This window comes from Chenopodium album, chromosome 14, assembly GCF_948465745.1.
Source record: "Chenopodium album chromosome 14, dcCheAlbu1.1, whole genome shotgun sequence".
Taxonomy (NCBI): Eukaryota; Viridiplantae; Streptophyta; class Magnoliopsida; order Caryophyllales; family Amaranthaceae; genus Chenopodium; species Chenopodium album.
Window position 1 is genome coordinate 41,119,596 of NC_137847.1, and position 21,249 is coordinate 41,140,844.

The window sequence follows — 21,249 nt, forward strand, 5'->3', positions numbered from 1 at the left end:
TTAACGGCTCCCATACTTGTATAAATAATGTAGGTATTACTAGTTGTAGTTATTACGGATTGTCTTTTAGTACTACTTGATTTTAGTTGAGAAACCTGAAAAGTACGATTACATTGCATTTAAATATGCATGACCACTCACCACTTAAAGTTGTATGGCCGATTGGCCGGGTCAAGTTGGATGCTTGATTTCATGTACAAGTTTAACTGAATTATGCTTCCTAGTATGTAACGTTTTATGTTTTCAATGCTTTGATTAAAGTATCTTATCTTATCTAACGCATATTTTTACATACACTACATACCGTAAGTGATTAATCATATATATATATGAGGAATTCAATCAACTCATCTTGATCTAGTTTTTAACTCGAATAGTGAAACCGATTGATCGATGTCAACTCAATCCATTTAAGTAGGAATCGACCGTGTATACAAGATGATTGTAAGGAACTGATAATTTGAAGTATATATACTTTACGTTCACATCAAATGTACTCCAATCAGCTAAGTTATTCATAGAAGAATAAAACAACACTTAATTAATTAGAATCAATGCTAGTATACATCTTAATCTTTTAATTTGAATTCCAACGTATTTTGTGTTATACAAACAATTATTCAAAAATTGCAAAAAGTTAACTATTAGTAACATATGTAGCTAATAAACATAATCTACCAAACTTAATTACTAGGAGCTACTTCTTGAGTTGCCATTCTTTTACAGAATTTTTTAGACAAGGGAATAAAAGATGCTAATAAACAAATACTAGTTGCTGCTCCTGAAACGTAGAAGAGAACTTGAAAGCTTTCTATGCTTAAACTACTTTGTTGTCCATCATTACTGTTATCAGAGTTTTCGGCTGTACTGGTGCAATCAATAATTATATTTAAGTACTCTTTCTCAAGTTTTTTCAGACGATCAAGTTCTGTTAGATTTAGTATAGCCTTGGAAACATCATCTGTAATTAGAGAGCCCTTGGGAAAAACCTACAATATTAATTAGCAAAATGTTAGAAATTTAAAATTTGTTAGTTGCGTTACTAGAAGAGCTCAATTATTTGCCATGGATTGACAGATCGATATACTTCCTTTGCTGCACTTTAGTGATACGTACAGTCGTACATCACTTATATTATTTTGGAAGGTTGAGAATAAACTGTCATAGTTTCCTAAAACTTATATAATTTTAAACTGTGATTTACAATCATACATCTACTTTAGTCCTCATAATATTTCAATTTTTAAAACATCACAAGGAGTTTATCTAATTAACAATAAAATAAAGTTTTCAATAATTATTTTTGTATAGGTAAAAAAGGCTTTACTGGCCTAAATCTAATCTTTCACGGGCTAACCTGGTCGGGATAAGCGACCTGGTCACTTTTTAAGATCAGCGACCTGGTCGGGAGATGGGGTTTGGGGATCCCGTCCCTTAAAGTGCCCCTATCTAGTGGGGTTAGACCTCAAATGTGCTCTCCTTTTTACTAGCATAGGCTAGCTGGTCAAGTATTTATAGGCTAGACACCCATAAAAGTAAGGTACATAGAATGGGATGAGATTTTCATCCCTTAGTATCGTTGTTTAGAAGTTTAAACCTTGTGATCTCAATATTACAAGGTAAATCCCTAACAAACTACAAAAAGTTTTGCTTGATATATAATTTTTCAACAAATGAGGTGTGGGTAAAAACTACATAAAGAATGAATTTAAGTTTTAACAGATTTGACATGATTAAACCTTGTTGTATGTATACCATAAACCTGCTATATAGACAAGAAAAATTCTCATGAGTAATGACATATCAAATAAAATCATGTATGTAACAGAGTAAATTGTAAAGAAACTTACAAATCCGAAGCCGCCAAATCTGTGGATTGGATTGGTCATGATGTATTTATTGCAATATTTTGTGACAAAGAGCTGCGCATAAGGGTACTCAAGGCATGCTGCTGAAATGTTTCTTGCTTGCAATTCCATGTGAATATCCTGATCAAACTTTGATTCCATGGGGATTATGTTTGTAGAATTAAATTTAAGAAGATCTTCCAAAAATGTATTTACAAATGATGATTTATCATAACCAACTTTAGCATTGGTTCTTTGAAGCATCTCAACATCGATTGTTGTTCGATTGAGTCGATCGTTGGTGATCATGGAAGCGAGATTGGCAGTATAACTTGATGTTAATATCATTATCATAAAAAACCACATTATCACCACCACCCTTGCTAGTTTGGAGGAAATTTTCTCCGCTAATATATCAACACATAATTGTTATAAGTAACTAGTCATAAACACGATGCAAATTGCAATATAAAAGTTGTTGATAGAGTACATATAAACCAATCTTGAGCTCCAACTCTTGCTAGTTTAAGCTAATACTTGAAGCCCAAAATTGGATTATATACTCTATCAGTATCAATAGAATAAAGGGAGAAATTTTGGTAGTAACGAAATGGGGAAGAGGAAAATAAGATTAGGAAAATAGATGAAAGAAAAGAGTGAAACAAAAAGTGCAACTATTGTTAAAATTTTGAGTATGAAATCGGGCCTGGACAACCCTAACAAGGCGGGGGAAGAGAATTTGTCCACTTACTTTGAGCAAAGTAGAGAGAATTGATGGTAAACCAAGCTGTTGCACTGAGCTGATTTCTCCATGTTCCTCTGAACTCCGAGTTACTTCCATGCTCCAAAGCCCATATGATAATCATATTGTACACGAATATGAAGAACGTTACTATCCACATTTTCGTTGTGAAGGGCTTCAAAAATATCCATGGACCGTGAGAATTGTAAGATTTGGATGCAGGCCGAATAATGGATAATCCTGATTCTTTATATGGAAGAGTGAAATCTACAAGCTCCATTCGCCTTCCTAATATTGTTATATCACCAATTGCAGCATCAAAACACTGTAAAAAAACAAAAATCGTTTTATGAACAAATTGACTTACATTTTACTACAATTTTTTCCAATTGGAGAAAAAAATAAGTTACCTTGTTATGCACAAGTCCAATAAGATTATCAAAAGAGCCATTGTAAGGAATGAACACATAAGGCAGCCTATAATCCAAGTGTTGTAGAACCTCTTTGAAAAGATGAACACTATAGCCTTCGAAATTTTTATTATGGACTGAATTCGGAACGTGTCTTGTTAAACAAAAATCGCCATCAAGAGCTCTACTCCCTGTATAATTGATGTAGGTATTGTAATTATGGGCAATTGGAACTCCAATTCTAATTGGTTTTGCGTTTGTTGGCATCGCCCATCCCTTTGGAATGGAACCGGTCAAGTCCCCTGGCCATTTTATTACATTTGCTAGTGTTTTCGCAATATCCTCATCTTCAATATCATCAATACTAAAATCCAATACTTCTATGTAATTTGAACTAGCAATGTTCACTAGTCTAGTGCTAGTACTCACTACTAGATCATGATGCTTTTGGTCGAAGATAACTTTACCACTTAACCCTGTCGATAAGGCATGTAACATGTAAGAAAAATATACAAAGGCTAAGGCATAAGGTATAGATACATGTAAATGTATAGTGTAGATATAATAAGAACAAGCAAGGAAAAAGTATGTATCTACAACACAATAATTACTAAGTCTTAGTCCCAAAATGATTTGGGGTCAGCTAACATATTCGTCATAAGGAATCGTACAATTTAAAGAAAATGACATAATAAATTAATCATTTGAAAGAGTTTGAAAAAGGTGAGTAAAGTGAGCAAACGAAAGAATATTTAAGAAAAATTAAGGGAGTTTCAAAAGAGAATCAAGAATAAAATATTACCTGTAAAATTACTTTGTAAAATTTCTTGGAGGAAGCTCTTAGATGTAACAATATGATCACCAATGTTGTTACTAAGGCTTTGCTTAGCCTTGATAATGGTTGTGATAGCATCATATGCAATTAGAGCTTGAAAACTTGGTTCATAATACCGTTCTTTTTCATATGCTTGAAGAAATTTGACCCCAAATTTTGCATCAAATACTTCAAAACCCTTTGTAGATTTATCAAACTTGGCCATAATTCCTATAGCACCATCCATATTAAACATGGTAGGGTAGTCCAAAGAGGGAAGAAAATTAGTAATATCTTCTGAAAGTATCCAAGCCGAGTCACTCATCATTAGTCCATTCCCTTTTGCTTCTTCAAAAAAAAGGCTAACACAAGGAAGTGAAACTCTAAGAACAATGAAAACCCTTGAATAATATCTTCCATTGGCAAACTTCAATAATTCTTCGCTTATAGTACCTCTAGGATTTGCAGTTGATCCAAGTGGTGGAAGAACAAGGTGATGTTCGATTTGAGATCCGATGTTTTGGAGGGATGTAGTGAGAAGAGAGATTGTGCCACAATTACCAGAACTCGTGGAAACGTCGTCTTCATACACAACAATGACCCTACGCCAAAGGTAGTTCTGAATGATGGATGCTATGGTTTGGACTTGTTGGATCGCGTTATGAGACATTTGGACTAGGAATGGCCATTGGAGTGACGCGAATGGTGAGTTGATTGGAGGTGATGCAGCAAGTGAGAGAACTGGTACTTGAGCTAGACTTCCAATTTTTGCTACTAGTGTTGTAGTTTGCCAATCTTCTATGCCTACTATTATAACTTCCACTTTCTTCTCCTTGATTAGTGCTTCAGCTGCAAGAGTTTTTCTAATGTTAATAAGAACATCTGAACATATGTATTATGTATAGTATATTAGTATTTTTTTTTTTTTTTTTTTTTTTTTTTTTTTTTTTTTTTGACAAAAGCAAAGGAGTATATTAGTATATCACATATCAGATATCACATATAACATATAACTTATCAAGATATTCTACATATGCCTATTACTGTTGTTGGTTATGTCGGGTGCGAAAACTAAGTAAATAGTGTATATATGCCTACTATTGTTGTTGGTTATGTCGGGTGCGAAAAATAAGTAAATAGTGTATAAGGTATATAATGAACAAATTAAAAAAGGATTATTTAGTTTTTAAATAAATTAGAAAAATAAAAAATGAAATACAAAAGGTCCTTAGACTCAATACTTTTTTAAAATTATTTTATTTCACATTGTCAATTCTATTATTACTCTCTTTTAAATAAAACATTTTCCATCGATTTATAAATAGCCAAAAATCAAATTGTTTAGATAATTATTATTACATAAACTCTTTCATTTTCACTCCACCTTAGGCCAATTCTTCCTTCTATTTTTTCATGTTTTTTCACTTTTTTAAAATGGATATATTTTGTGTCAAAATCATGAATACAGGTAACCCTTTTTGTTTTATAATTAGCACAAGTCATAGACACAAGAAAATTGACAAGTCGAGTGAATAGCATCTACTGATGTTACTTAATTTAAAGGGTAATATAAGGGCCGGGGCCACTTTCATGAACATAATTAAGGACACATATAATTTTTCATAGTAAAGACATAACGGTCCTTTGAGCATGAAGTAGATAGATGAAGAAAGGCCAAAAACATGCAATGAGACAAAATTATATTGGCATTGTTACATATTTTATAACCAATAAAGATTTATACTTCGTAAGATAACTAGACAAGAATCTAACCATATACTATAACAACTCTCATCTTATTAAACTGAAATTTATACATACATATTACAGAGTATTAATCTAAAATTCATACATCCTATCAATAAATTGTAGTTGGACTAGTACAGAAAATGTATAAGTTAGAAATTCTTTTGTATTATTCAATGTGGGACAATAGCTAGTCTAAATTAATTTTGGGTATGTCTTTAGCACACCATAATTGTAAAATTTCATCCTTATATCTAATTTTTATCAATCATATCATCCATTTATATATTAAAATAACTTCACTTTCCAATCCTAAATTTGAAAAGAAAATTTGTCCCCACTCCTCACCACTACAAATTATCACTTTTTACTTAAACAAATTATGACATAATTATTACTCTTTATCCCTCACAAAACTAAAAAGAATTACATCCTTTATATTTTGGCTTCTATTGTATACTAGTGATGGTTAGAGTTCTGATGGATATGTGAGTGCTTGACCTAGATTCCTCGAAAATTATCCTTAATTCTTCTTTTTTCACATGTGCCAATTTGTGCAAACTAAGGTTCGTAATTCATAACACTTTTACACTATATTTGGATAACAATGGTGAAGGGAAAGGGAGGGAAAGGAAGGTGGGGGAAGGGAGAAGGAAACATTCCATTTTCCTTCCAAATCTCTCCATTAATAAAGGGATTTGATTTATCAGAAGTGAAAGGAAAATGGATCCCTCCAATTCCCTCCCCTTCTCTCCTTACATTAGATATCCAAATAAGGGAGGATGTTTCCCTTCATTTCTCCTCTTCCTTTCTCTCCATTTCTCTCCATCCAAACATAACGTAAATATTGACTTTCCTATCCAAACTACCCTTGTTGTAACATGTAAGATATTAAACTATTAACATTACATTATTACCAATTGGGGATGATTAAAGGCGAAATCCCGTATTTAGTTCGTTTGATTCATGCCTTCTCTTTAACTTGAGAGAATTCTAGGTATTATGGCTCTGATGGAATCTCCCGCACCGAAATTATTTATGCCATTTACCACACCTAACCCCAAAGTTCGTGCTATTTATTACTTCACTTATAGTTCGTTATCAACCCTGCCTAGCTGAGCTTGATAAACGAACTTAAGTAAAAGTAATTAAAAGTTTGGCTATTAATTTTAGTTTTCTTAACTCTAGCTCGAACTTACAGGCTAATTAGCACCTATTCTCAACAATATTTTATTAGCACTTAACAACATAGCGCATGCATTACTTGTAATATCACAAAGATATATTATTTTTCATAAATAATAACGTAAGATCTATGGAAAATATATCACAATAATATATTTTCCTATATATCTAACAAATGGACTTAACAAAATTGGAGGTGATTTAAAATTTCTGAACCTTATTTTGTAAAGCATACTACCTCATTTGTGGATCAGGAAGCAACACATAAGGCAATTTTCATGTTTACGAAACAAAGTAAATTAAAAGTTCTAGTACAAGAAAGTCAAAACTGTCAAACAGGGCACCCATTGTATCACGTATAAAGGCTATAAGATCAGGAATGAAGCAACCAACCTTCAAAAGCAGTTTGAAGCGGCCTTTGGTTGTGATCTATGAAATGAACAGAAATCTTAGCATATTCAACCGCGATTTCAATGGCTATTTTCTGTTCTTTACCCATACGAGAATCCAAGTCGAGTATTGCACCAATTTTTGTAGTTACACCATCATCACTTACAATGGAGGTTTGTCCTTCAACCAAGAATATTATACACAAGTAGAATGAAAATAATAATACGAGGGGGTGAAGTTTCGGCTTCATGAACGCGAAAATTTTCGAGTCCATGGTTGTTCATTCCTTGAGGTTCACTTTTTTTTTGTAAGATTATAGACCGTACGTATTTAATGGTCCATTTCTTTTTTTTTTTTTTTTTTTTTGAGGAAAATGTAATGGTCCATTTCTATGACTTTTCCCATTCCTTTCGTAGAAAATTATGGGTAAGAGTTAAGAATTTTCCTTTAAATTTTTTATGATATTATAACGTATTGGATGACAATGTATATATATGAACTTCAATTGTTTTTCAAATTTAGATATTATCAATTGATCTCCTACATATCCATTAAAAAAAACACTATTTCGAAATTAGGCCAAAGATTGCTCATACAGTCAATATAGATAGCTGGGAAAAACCCCAATGTCATCACTTGCATCTTAACCAATGAAATACCGAAGGTAAAAAGATTTAAGATTAAAACAAAAGAAAATAAAGAAAAACAAATAAAGAAGTTTAACCCCTGAATAAGTAACCTCTGAGTAAGTTTCCCTTTAATAAATAATCTCGAGTAAGTTTCCCTTTAAAAAATAACCTTTGAGTAAGTTTCCTTTGAATAAATAACTCATACAAATAACCCCTAAATATGTAATCCCTGAATACGAAACCCCAACAAGTAACCCCTATCACACAGTGTGATTAGCCACACAAAAAAGTTGTTGAATAACTAATTATACAATAAGCTTATAAAACAACGAACAGTTTTTTTTTTTTTTTTTGCTTGGGATTTAAGAAATCGTACTCATATGTATTTAGTCGCGTCGTCCCCAAAATTCTATTATCATATATGCATATGTAGATAGGTGCTTGCAGTTATTAATCTAATTGATAACGTCTCATCTCACTTTGTTTTAGGCAAAAAAAATAATATAATACTCGTAATAAGAAGACGTGTAACATGTTAAGAAGAAAACTAAACCCAGGTCCTACTCAATAATTAAGACATACTAGTATAAGCCAAATCGATTGTTATTGATCAAATTATTCAAATATTACACTTTCATTTACTCCATATTTTTTTGTATTCTATTAACTTCATAAACTAGCCCAAATACAGAGAATATAGTTTATTTGTGATTTTTTCAGTAATGTTACACTCTGAGTGACGCATATTTTTAGACAATTTAACTAATTTTTTTTTAAAAAAATAAGTGAGGTAGTTGAAGATTTAAAAAAAAAATAGTGAGATTAGCTTATTATAGAGTAATTAATGTGAGAGTAAAGAAATAAAAGTATAGTAGTTTTTGGTGGGGATTATAACAGGAGAAAGTTAAAATATTAAAATGTAGCTTATTGCCAAAAACAAGGAATTGTAACACTAACAAAAACATGATTGCATTCGGTTAGTGACACACTTTAAAAAACACGGAGTATATATATACTTCCTCCGTCCTTAAATAAAAGGTTTCACTTTAATTAATAACTTAGGGATGATAGCACCAATGATAGAAGCAGGGGCTAGGAGCTACTCATTCTAAGGATTTTTCGGGATACTGATCGAACCGGCTAACAAGATTTCAAACTAAATTGCCGACTCTGTAAATAGAAAGCTCATTTCTTATGGATCCATATTAGTCTCTATAAATAGAAACTCATGTCTTATTTATCTATATTGATTTATTATATTTATTCGCTTTAAATCAACTAATCCTTTATCTCAACGTTTATGCCTTTTCAAAAATGAATCTGACAAGATCAAATATGACATATGCATATATTTTTCTTTAAATAAAAATCAAGATATATTGATAAATTGAATCTGAGTATATATATGAATAACACTATTGATATGTTGCATAAAAATACGTATACTCCGATAATAATCTTGTCATATACTTCATTCGTTTATTTTAAGAAATTTTGTGAAAAACTACCTTATAAAATTTAAATGTTGTAAGTTACTACCATATGATTAAATTAACAATGAAAGAAAAGGGGAATTAGGGGTTATAAGGAGGCTATGGAGAAATTGGGTGTAAGAAAAAGAGAAAAAATGATTGAAAATGAGTCTTTAAACGAACGTCTTATATTCAATGCAATATTTTGACAAAAGGTAGCTTTTTACAACATTACTTGTTTTATAAGGAAGTTTCTTACAACATCTATTGTTTAAAAAATAGTTTCTTACCATATTTTTTTAATACGGTTGTTTTGCACAAAAACTGACTTGCATATGGTAGTTCTTCACAAAAGTCTTCTTTTTAATTACATTATTTGTTCTTTCTCACTATTCACTTATTCCACCTTGACCATATTTGTGTGTTTATACATATGAAAAATTATAGTCATTTAAGACCTTATTATATTCGTTTTGTGTTATATAATATATGTATTTGGTGGATGCCCATTATACCCTTCTGATAATTCTAGGATGTTCTAGATATACATAGGTTTATTATTCTACAAGAAAACCCTAATTGCATCACATGTATATATACATGTACTCCCACATCATTCAGGATGAAATATATATTTTATTCACTTCCTTATTTTCTCCTCTTTCTCTCTAATTTTATAACACGTTATTAGCACCATAAATTTATCAAATATTAAATTTCTATAAATTTATTAAAGCCAAATTAAAGACATTAAAGTCTAAAGTTCTGCATTGATCGTGATACTTTTGATATGCTAGCGTGAAACACCAAATGATGGTACATACAATAATAAATTAAAAAACGAGGTGGTGTTCATCTCTTATTAATTAAGCTTCATTCCTCCATCCAAAATCAGCTTAGTTTTCGAATTCAACTGATTAATAGAAATTGATTAACAGAAATTAAAGTTCCGTAACTCTCTCCTAGCTGTTTTTTTTTTTTTTTTTTTTTTTCACAGTAATTACTTTTTAATAAGTTATTCAAATTTTTTTTTTAAATATAATTTTAAATTTTCAAACACTTGCCTGTTATTTTTTTTTAATTTAGTTAAATTGTCTAAAATTATATATCTATCAAAGTGTAACCCTACTCAAAATTCTCTATATTTATTTGGGCTACTTTATGAAGTTGATAGAATTAAAAGAAAATACAGAGTAAATAAAAGAGTAAAAATGTATAGTTTAATCAATAACAAATCGATTTGGCTTATACTAGTATGTCTTAATTATTGAGAAGGACATCGACTTAGCCTTTTTTTTTTTTTTTTTTTAAACCCACATGGACTTAGCTTAGTTTTCGTTCTGAACACGTCTTCTTAAAACGAGTATTACTTTTTTAGCCTAAAACAAAGTGAGATAAGAGTCATGAGACGCTATCAAAATAACTACGAGCACCTATCTACATATGCATGTGTGATAACAGAATATTGGGGACGACAACTCAACTCAGATGGGGCCCGATCTCTTAGATCCCTAGCAATTTTGGTAAGTGTAACGTGGGGAAAAAATAACAGGTAAGTGTTTGAACACCTATTACTTTTTTGGGGATAGAAAGAGAGAAAATGTGAAAACGTGGGGGAAAAAAATATATAAAAGGATCTTTTAAAAACATTAAGTGCCATGTGCGTGATAGTCAACATCGAAAAAGTAAAGTCAATTACCATATTCCAATGTCAATTCAGGTCCCTCCTCACCACTTTGATTATATAATAAGGTGTTGTTCGTAAAAAAATAAAGATATAAATGTCTTTCTAACAAATTTTCCTAAAAAAAAAATAAACTACATATGAATAGTTTACCGCGTTAAAATGTTGCATATTCAAAAGAGTTTCAAATCACTAACAACCCTATAATGTTTTCATATATATTCAATAGTAAATATGCGGTACATAGAAAGGTGTTTATGTATTTAATTACTAAGTAGTACGGGTAGAAATTTCCAGCGTACGACCAACTCTATCATCTGTTTGTGTGACGCTTGGTAAATACTCCGTAATAGGTGTAATCTGAGAATTTCTGTGATTTCCTCCAAGGTAAAATTGTAAAAACTTAACCATCCAAATGGTCCAATGTCCAATGCTTCTATTTCTCGATGAAATTGCAATGGCTTCTCGATATCTCCGGATCATATAAGCTACCGAAGACAATAAACATATGATAGAAATTACACCATATATGATATAAAGTGCGAGAAAATCCTTTGGATTTAATCTCTCAACAACATTTGAGGAAGTTGGACACTCAGAATTGGAAAACCATTTGTCTTCCAATTCTTTTAGCACTCCATTCTCTGATAATTTTAGTATGGCCTTCGATACATCATCTACTATTGGAGAGCCTTTTTGAAAGACCTGTATAAATATGGAATTATATAATAATAATAAATTTTAAAAAAAAAAATCAAAAAGCTAGGGTTAAAGATCTAATGCTTATACATCTACAAAAACATGTTGAAAAAAGTAATAATAATTAACATTCCCCTCAAATAAAAAAAAATAAAAAAAAAAAGAAGTAATAATACACGTAAAACTTACTTTGACATGTACACGATTTATCTCGAGTCTTTCGATGATTTTGATGAATTGAGAATAAAATGTTACGTTCTCTATAATTTACCTAACTTTTTATGGAATTTAGTTGATAACATTCAACCTTATCTACGTATCCATTTTATTATTGTGAGATAATTGTTGTATTCAACATTTACGCATTTTATCATTACCTAATTATGAGATAATTAATTTTAGAATCTAATAATGATTGATAGAGTACGAATTTAGAGATAAAATCAATTGTTAATTGTTATTGTACTTTGTTGTTTGTGTAAAAAAAGTCGTAAAGACAGTGACGTGTAAGATATTTGATCCCAAGTCTTTGGGTTAACCAACTAATATATACTACAGAGTTGTAGTTAGTAAGTTAAAATTGATGTTGATTTTTAATTTTAATAATGCATGATGGATAACAAAATATAATTAATATTTTAAATTTGGCAGCTTATATGTAACCTTGATTAGGTCTATGTACATCATTTTAAATGACACATTGTTCAATTCAAGCATACAATTCTTAACTTCTAAGTAAGTCTGGGGGCATTTGGAATTTTTGGTACCTCAATCGTCTACATTGTAGGACCAAGAATCTTGTCCTCTTAGATTTTGACCACAACTTTATTCTAAAGTCTAAAGTCACCTTTTTTCCATCTATCTTAAGGTTACTTTGAAACATTCGAGATAACAAGCTTTTTAGTTAGGGCTTATCCATTGCAGAATATAATTTATCATCAACTAATTGACTTATCCAAAAACTTTTCATAAGATCATTGCATGCAAGACTTCCTCCGAAAGAAATTGAAGAGATTCTTTAATTAAGAAAAAAATAGGGTAAGAAATGCATAGCTCGTTGATGATTCGTGGTTATATTTTCTACGTGTATTATTTATTTAAACAGGCATTATATACACTATTTTTAAATGTATAAAAACCGAATTTTACGTGTTAGTGGTTTGTAATTAGTCATAATGTACCATGTAGGAAAATTTGTCTGAAAGGGACATATATTATGTTTAAAGTGGTTTAAAAAGAGCTTATAAATTAATTTTGTTGTTTAAGGGGACCTTGAAGTCGGAATCCGATAATAATTGACTTTTTTCTCTGTGTTCACCTTATGTGACCTTAAAAAATGACCCCTTTTTCTTTATTTTCCATGATTTCCCTCAATTCCCTTATTTTGATTTGTGCCATGCCATTTGGAGATTAGAAGAGAGAGAAGGAGGAATTGGAGGGAAATCGTAGAAAAAAAAGGAGGGGTCATTTTTTAAGGTCACATGAGAGGTCAACGTCGGAGAAAAAAATTAATTATTGCCGGATTTCAACCTCAAGATCCCGCAAACAACATAATAGTGAACATATATGTTCCTTCCAGACAAATATTCCTATAATGTATGACAACAAGCTATAAAAAATGACTCGAAGAACATAAAGAGTATTAGTAATAAGTTTTCGTAGTAACTTACAAAGCCTTGTGCACCAAATCCAAAGGTGTGTTTGGTGCTAGTGAAGCTTTTGCAATATTGGTTGACGAGGAGTTTCTTGTATGGAAGCTCGAGAAAGGCAGCAACAATTGTATTATTGTCGAATAATTCTTGATAGTCATATTGGCTGCTAACATTCTTTATATTTTGTGGGTTGAATTTCTGCACATTTACTAAGTAATCCCACACTGAGCCCCCATCACAACCTACTTTGGAGTTTGTTTTTTTCAGCCATTCAACATCTCTCACCTTAATTGGCTCTAACAATGGAACCGTGAGCATTGCTGTTAGGCTTGCCGTATAGCTTGATGTCATTACAAACACCACACACATCCATACTGCCACCAGTGGGCGTGTTAAATTGCTCTGTATGTTCTCCCCTACAAAAGGAAAATTATTATTTCCGATAATTATGTGCCACTTGGTTAAGTCTCGGCGCATAGCGCCTATTGATTTCAGCGTATATAGGATGACAATTTTGCAATTAAAAAGTACTATTCAGATAACTTATACTTTAGTGGTACATTATACATGCATAATGATACATTATAATGTACCACTAGAGAGTCAGCTTTTTCCAGAAGTTGAAACACATAGGATGGTAAAAAGTACCACTACAATCGTAATAGTCCACAAAAAGTAATATTTAGACAACTTATACTTTAGTGGTACATTATACATGCCTAATGGTACGTAATAGTATAGTATCATGTACCACTAGAGAGTCAGCTTTTTCTAGAAACAAAAATTGAATCAGCGAAAATTACTTCCTTACCCTCCTATTTACATAGCTCGCCCATAGGCGCTATGCGCCCAGACTCACTCGTTCCACTTAACTAGTACGCATTTCTAAATTGAATTGAGAATAACCAAGATGGATAATTGCATAGGGTCCCTAACAAAAAGCCAGGGTACCCAAATTTGATATCATTTTATATTGTACAAAGTTTTTATCCTACTAAATAAAAAGAAATTACATATGGATCAGTGATGTAATCACCAGATTTATTTTAAAAAATTTAAAATTGATAATTTAACCAAGGGCTGGTTTGGAATCATTTTTGGTTTTCAGTTTCCTGTTTTTTTTAAAAAACTAAAAATCAAAAACAGGAAACAAGAAAAAGGTATTTTCACTTTTTTATTGTCAGTTTTCAAAATTATTATGATTTTAATAAGTTTAAATAGTTTTTGATTCATTATGTGACATATATCATACACTTTTATACAACAAAAAGCCAAAAAACAGAAAACCACATCAATGTCAAACGAACCCTAAGGGCTTGTTTGACATCGTTTTTTTATTTTCAGTTTTCAGTTTTTTTTTTTGAAAACCAAATACCAAAAATAGGAAACAAGAAAATGGTGTTTCCACTTTTCTGTTGTCAGTTTTCAAAATTATCACGATTTAAATAAATTTGATTATTATTCAAAATATGACATCTATCATATGATTTTGAAAAACAAAAAACAGAAAACCACAGCAATGCCAAACAAACCCTAAGTTTTTTTTTTTTTTTTTTTTTTTTAGAGATATCATGTACTTGGTATATCTTTGAAAATTAAGGGCCCAATTATAAAAACTTGCACATGGCTATTGTCATTGTTAATATCTGTAGCCGCACTACTATAATTTGTTCAGTTGGAATTAACATATCATAGTAGTTTCCTTACAAACAAATCTTCACTGAGCTTCCATTTGTTTTAATCTAGATACTCCTATTCTAAACAATACTCCATATTTATGATGATAAATGAAAATAATTTTTTTGAGAACAGCTACTTGTATATGGTATAGCCTTATATAAATACTTACTTTGGGCAAAGAAAATGGAGCTGAAAGTGTACCAAAGTGCAGAACTTAGTTGGTTAGTCAAGCTCCCTTCAAAGTCTGAATTTTTGGCAATTTGACTCTCGATCCACCACACACCAAACATGGTATACAACAAGGTGCAAAGAGTAACCAACCACAACTTCCAACTGAAAGGCTTCATCAACATTTTTGCCTTATGAGAGTCCTTGGATTTCAAAGGCACTATCATTGACAACCCAGATTTGGTGTAAGGTTGAGTAAACTCCACAAAATTTGACCTATTTGCCAATATTGTTATGTCACCAACTGCTGCATCATATGTCTGCCATCATGATAAATTATAACCAATTAATATCGAATTGAAGGATACGACGCAATGAGACAGAAAATCATCTTAATGTGTACTTATTTTACAAATGTGTGATTAAAGATATTAATGATGACAGAAAAGCATCGACAAATGTGTGTAATGAAACAGGTCTATAAGAGCAGAGTAAGGACTTGTTCTGTTCAATATGTTTCAAATTCTTAAATTATTACTTATTCATAATAAAATCACATCATATTTGACCAAATCAGAACTATTCAGATCAGATCAGATTAGATTAGAACTTTTAATTATCATTTACTTATTGCTAAGTATCATTAATTGTATATTAAATAAAATTATGAAAGTTACATATTTGAAAAGTACATGATGAGGCGAATGTAACAAGATCCAATTTGATAATGTTTCTCTTTATAAATTAGTATGTATTAAAATGCAGTCAAAGTTTAATCTAATTAATAAATCATATCAGAGCATATCAGACCAGATTATCAAAATTCAAATAATATCAAATCAGACCACATCAAAACTTATTAAAATCACACCAGATTGCTTTATTTTAGTTGAAGAAAACAAGTTCCAAGTATACCTACCTTGTCATGGACGCGGTCAATTAATTCGTCGTAGGTGCCATTAAAAACTTCAAACTCAAAAGGAAGACCATAACTTTCTTCCACAATCTTGACTACTTCAAGAAACACGTCAATGCAAAAGCCTGTGTAAGTAGTCTTGTTTTTATTCAAAGTTTCCACCATGACAAACTTGTCAAAAGGTGGATTACCAGGAATTCCAATCTTTAAGGGCTTCATTGTACTTGGCATCGTGTAACCTATTGGAACATGTTTAATATCTCCTGGCCAATTTACCATTCCGTTTAGCATTTTATTTAAAATCTCACTACTATTTTCCTTTTGATCTTCCTCTCTTAATTTCTCAACAAAACCAATTTTCGGGGACCAAAAATCAAGCTCTTTGTAGCTCTTTCCAACAACATTTACTATCCTATACAGAATAACATCTTCATCCAAAGCTGTATTTTTTATCGAAATTTTGCCACTCAATCCGGTGAATTTACTAGACAAAATTTCATGCATTAACGAGTCTGATGAAGTTGATATATTGTAGTCCTCGCGTTTTTTCCTGTTACATTCACGTAATTCATGGTGATGTTACTTGCACCCTTACAACACCTATAAGTATTAGACAAACATTTTAAAAAATTAACAATAAAAAAAAAATTATATATTTACGTACCTCTCAATCTCAAAGGCATTTCCAATGGTTGTGATAGCATCATAAGCTCGTAAAGCATGAATTCCAGGGTGAAAGCTTTGCTCATTTGGATATTTTGCTATCATTTTCAATAAAAATGCACGACCAAAAGCCATGAAATTTTGACTATATTCATCATAATAAGTCTTGATCCCTAGTGTGCCTTCCATGTAAGATCTTGTAGACGAATTAAGAGAGTCGAGTAGGCTTGCAATTCTATCTGTAACAATCCACGCCGTCTCTCTTCCCATTAGCCCCATATTGTTGGCTTCTTTGAATAGTTGAATCGCCATTGGTATGGAAGAGTCGAGGACCACAAAAACACGCGATTGCTTGCTAAATACCTACATAAGAAAATCAATATAGAAAGTGTTACTAGTAAATAACTTAATTATTTTTGTATCACAAATTTTTACGTGGTTGGCCACACCGTATGGTCAGCCGGAGGTTACTACGTTAATGTAATAGGGGTTACTCAGTTAGTGTTACAGGGGTTATTTCTTTATTAGCGTTGTATATTGAGCGGGTTATCCGATCAGTATTACAGAGGTTACTTGGTCAGTGTTATAGAGGTTGTTTCGTTTTTTTATAAGCAGCCACATGGTCTGGCCTGACATACACAAAATGAGTTGTACCAAACGAATTCTTAAATGTGACAATTTTAATTTTGTTACGTTGAAGGTTACATTAATTACGTACCTTAGCTAGCTCCTCGATCAGTTCCTTTGAATAGGGCACAGAACCAACAGGAGGCAGGGCTAAAAGATGTTCAATCTCTGATCCAACTCCTTGAAGTTCTTTAGAGAAGAGATCCAACAATGAAGATATTGTACTAAGATCTTCACCATCTTCATATACCACGATTACCTTCTTCCATCCAAAATTTTGAACCAACATCGCAGTACAATTAATTTGCGGTGAATAATCGTTGGTTAGTTGCACCAAGAAAGTGTGTTTTTCCACTTGTGACGACGAGCTTAAAGAAGCTGCTGCGAGAGAAAGAACTGGCACTTGATATTGATTCGCGATTTCTTCCATCAATGCCACTTCCTCGGAGTTTTCTGTCCCGGTGATTATTGCCTCAATTTTTTTTTCTTTGATTAACTCAATTGCTGTGTTTCAATTACATGTCAAAACAAATAAAAGCACCAAGTTTTGTAAGAACATTTTCATAAATATGCATAAATATATATACATTTAGGTTAAATTTAGATGTAAGTATCCAATTCCATAGTAGATAAGAATGCAGTCGTTCTAATGGTCATTGCAGTGTTACTAACATGTGGGCTATGTTTAATAAGGTGGGTTCCAGAGGGGGACCTTCCACCGGAGCCATTAGGCGCCCGGCGCCCGGCCCCCGGTAAATTTTTGAAATAAATTAGCTAATGAACTTAAATAACCTTATTTCACATATAAAATATTAGAACATAGTGATTATTTTGTAGTGAGAGATAAAAGATTCAAATTCCGGCCCCTCTAATAGTTTTGACCAAGATTCGCCACTGGTGGGTTCGATCATGATTACTAATTTAATTAAGTTGTATATGTTACAAACTAAGCTACAAGAGATTTTTTAAGTTTGCCACAGAGTGAGTGATGATAATCGATCCCAAAATCTATTGGAATCTAGTCAAAAGCTCTAACATTCTTTTACACTTGGGGGTATTATAAACAAATTAGTGTATTGGCCGATCAATGCATGATGGTTAGACTTTCAACTTAATTATTGTTGGTCATGAGTTCAAACAATATAATGTGGCATATTTCTAATGTTTGAGAAAGGTGCCAGTAGCATATGTAAGCTCTTAGAAACATATTTTCGTCTTAAGGATTCATCATTCTAGTGGATACAATGCGAAATCACTTGACCCCCGCATGTATAAGCGACAAAATTGGAAAGACCAAGAATAAAAACACCAAAGCCAGAAAGTTATCGATGTTATTCTCGTGGTCCTTCGTATAATAAGTTTTTCTTGTTTTCTTAAATTACGTAATTTAGGATCTTTGATTGTTGTGCGCTAGGACTAGTCAATTATACAATCAATCTTCATGAATATTCAATTGTGGTTTTACAGCCGTTAGTAAGACAACTCTTTTATAATCAACTTGAAAGTTTAATATCCCCGATGACTTTTGAGTGACTATAATATAATTGTGGTCATTATATAAAATCTGATCACAACCATTTGTTTATGTTGACTAATATGAATTATTGGTTTAGATTACTTTTAGTTTTTTTTTTTTTAAAAAAAAAGAAAATTAAGAGAAAAAATAAATAAATAGGTTCATGATTTGTCAGTTTCTTTTGTTTACAGTAGAATTGCTTCTCAATCTTTTATTTACAATAAGTTCATGATTTGTCAGATAATTTTCTCAGCATTATGATGGAAACTAATATGCAGGTGTATGTATTCCAAATCAATCAATTTGGGGAAACCTAATTACCTTCATCTTCTTCCATCTATTATAGATAGACTTCAATTCTTTCCGTAATTTGTATACAAACTACTGTAGTAAGGAAAGAATTTGCAGAACTTAATTATGCAGGAAATCCTACTCTCCATTTCCCTCAAAGAACTCAAATAAGATTGACAAGAAAACCAAAAAATAATTACTCGAAATCAAGAGAAACTAAACATTTTTTTTTAATTAAAAAACCCTTATCAATGGTTTATATTAGTCAATATAAAATGAATGGTTGTGATTTGATTTAATATAGAATTATAGCCATTTAAAAACTATCATTAATATCCCTTAAAAAAAAAAAAAAAAAAAAAAAAAAAAAAAAAACTTGAAAGTTTAATAAGGAGTAGTTTGTTATGTTTTAAAAAAAAATATAAAAATTAACACGCACACTTGAAGTATTTAAAAAATTATAACCCAACAATAAGGAGTAATTTGATTGATTTGCTCCTTGGACATAGTACTAGAGTTAACATGATAGGGTTACTAGTTTATATCTATCACATCTATATCTTTAAATATAATGAACTCCCTCTATCCCTATTTTTTTGCCCCATTTAATTTGAAGTCAATTCACTAGTTAAGTAGTTATTAGTAGAAAAAAAAAGGCATTGGTTCAAAATGACTTATAACACCGGTTTTGTTAATTAGACAACAACCAATTTAAAACGTAGTATTAAGATAAAATATATTGTGCAATTATGATAATTGTTTCTAACAAAGTAGCATAAGATCAATATAAAGAGTTAGGCCTCGTTCACTTCACCTTATTTTTGCTAAACTGAAATTATTTTTACTGAACTTAAATGAAATTATTTTTACTGAACTTAAATTAATTTTGCTGAACTTAATTTATTTTTACTGAACTTAAATTAATTTTACTAAACTGAAATTATTTTTGATAAACTAAAATTATTTTTACTAATTTTCTGTTATATTTAATCTTTAAGTTTACTGATTATATTACTGAACTGAAATTATTTTTACTGAACTGAACTTATATTTACTGAATTGACCTTATTTTTATTGAACTTAAATTGATTTTACTAATCTGAAATTATTTTAACTGCATATTTTTTAAGGTGAAGTGAACAGGGCCTTACATTTATTCGGGTCATCATAGTAAAAAAAAACTTTCAACAGCCAAAAAATGTAAATTCCACAAAAAGATTTTTGGTTTCTTTTTTTTTTTTTTCAAGATTGTAGTAAGCCTCATAGAAACCAATCAATACATATATCTAGCTAAAAGAAATATATAAATTCCTCTTAATTCTGGATTGGAAAAGAGACTTTACCAGAATAGGCTGTTTGAAGAGGATTGCTTTTACTAGAGTTTCGAAAATGCAACTCCACCTTGTTATTCTGAGACTTCTTGTTGAAATCCTCAGCTGCAATCTCTATTCCAACTGTTTGCTCCTTCCCGGTTCGAGCATTCGGATCAACGAACACGCCTATATTCATTACCATCAAGGCGTTTCCGTCATTAGCAGCAACAATACATCTATGTAAGATAACTAGGAATCCTATAACAACCCATATATTTGCATCATTCAAACCCATTTTTTAAGCTTTTTTTTTTTTTTTTTTTTTTGGCTCTTTTTTCAGTTTAAGATAAAGAGAAGAAGCGAGTGTATATGATCAAGAATTAAGGGTGACACATAAATCTAGTCAAGACGTAAGTTTAAATTTAAATATGAAGAATAGACTGTATAGATGGTATAAGCCACAGAATAAAAAAAGCTAGCAATTTAAATGTAAAGAAGAAAATACCAGTTTTTTTTTAATTATATTAGAATAATTCTACAAGACTATACTAAGTATTTGTCCAAGATATTTCCTGGAGATAGTTGAGCAAGTACATGCAAGAAGAAGAGTAAGATTGGGTCTTAATTAATTTGGAGGATGTTAATAAGAAGAAATGTCAAATGATTTTGGAGAACCATTCTCTTCAATGTTAATTCGATTATGGTACAAATCTTTTGTGTTATTTCCTAACAAGAACTAGCACAATTCGATTATTTATCCAAATGACCTTTATTTTTTTACCCGTAGGCAAAAATGCATGTTTAC

At 31.1% G+C, this 21,249-nt stretch overlaps 2 protein-coding genes across 3 annotated transcripts; both read right to left on the reverse strand.

Moving 5' to 3' along the window:
• Positions 1–518: 518 nt before the first annotated feature.
• Positions 519–7,511, reverse strand: LOC145579246 (glutamate receptor 2.8-like). Of its 2 annotated transcripts, none has more exons than XM_081636492.1 (6): positions 7,138–7,511; positions 3,802–4,662; positions 3,000–3,475; positions 2,599–2,914; positions 1,851–2,254; positions 519–989 (listed from the first exon to the last, which is right to left on the reverse strand). In XM_081636492.1, exons 1-6 carry the CDS (start codon positions 7,406–7,408, stop codon positions 684–686), a joined length of 2,634 nt encoding a protein of 877 aa, XP_081492618.1. In that variant the 5' UTR covers positions 7,409–7,511; the 3' UTR covers positions 519–683. The 2 variants fall into 2 exon arrangements, with proteins under 2 accessions (XP_081492618.1, XP_081492619.1); XM_081636493.1 differs by lacking the exon at positions 519–989 and adding an exon at positions 1,016–1,762.
• Positions 7,512–11,017: 3,506 nt separating this feature from the next.
• Positions 11,018–20,753, reverse strand: LOC145579247 (glutamate receptor 2.7-like). The gene is made up of 7 exons (XM_081636494.1): positions 20,475–20,753; positions 17,416–17,828; positions 16,699–17,060; positions 16,038–16,584; positions 15,120–15,438; positions 13,289–13,686; positions 11,018–11,624 (listed from the first exon to the last, which is right to left on the reverse strand). Exons 1-7 carry the CDS (start codon positions 20,737–20,739, stop codon positions 11,190–11,192), a joined length of 2,739 nt encoding a protein of 912 aa, XP_081492620.1. The 5' UTR covers positions 20,740–20,753; the 3' UTR covers positions 11,018–11,189.
• Positions 20,754–21,249: the final 496 nt, after the last annotated feature.

What these genes read in the sequence shown, in the direction of transcription:
- LOC145579246 (XM_081636492.1), bottom strand. Translation starts at nt 7,408, where the DNA reads ATGGACTCGAAAATTTTCGCGTTCATGAAGCCGAAACTTCACCCCCTC. An exon ending in TTCTCTCTACTTTGCTCAAA is followed by an intron (nt 2,255 to 2,598) that starts GTAAGTGGACAA and finishes TTGATATATTAG; the next exon opens with CGGAGAAAATTTCCTCCAAA. An exon ending in GATTTGGCGGCTTCGGATTT is followed by an intron (nt 990 to 1,850) that starts GTAAGTTTCTTT and finishes TTAATATTGTAG; the next exon opens with GTTTTTCCCAAGGGCTCTCT.
- LOC145579247 (XM_081636494.1), bottom strand. Translation starts at nt 20,739, where the DNA reads ATGGGTTTGAATGATGCAAATATATGGGTTGTTATAGGATTCCTAGTT. An exon ending in TCTTCAAACAGCCTATTCTG is followed by an intron (nt 17,829 to 20,474) that starts GTAAAGTCTCTT and finishes ATTGAAACACAG; the next exon opens with CAATTGAGTTAATCAAAGAA. An exon ending in GATTTGGTGCACAAGGCTTT is followed by an intron (nt 11,625 to 13,288) that starts GTAAGTTACTAC and finishes ATATTTATACAG; the next exon opens with GTCTTTCAAAAAGGCTCTCC.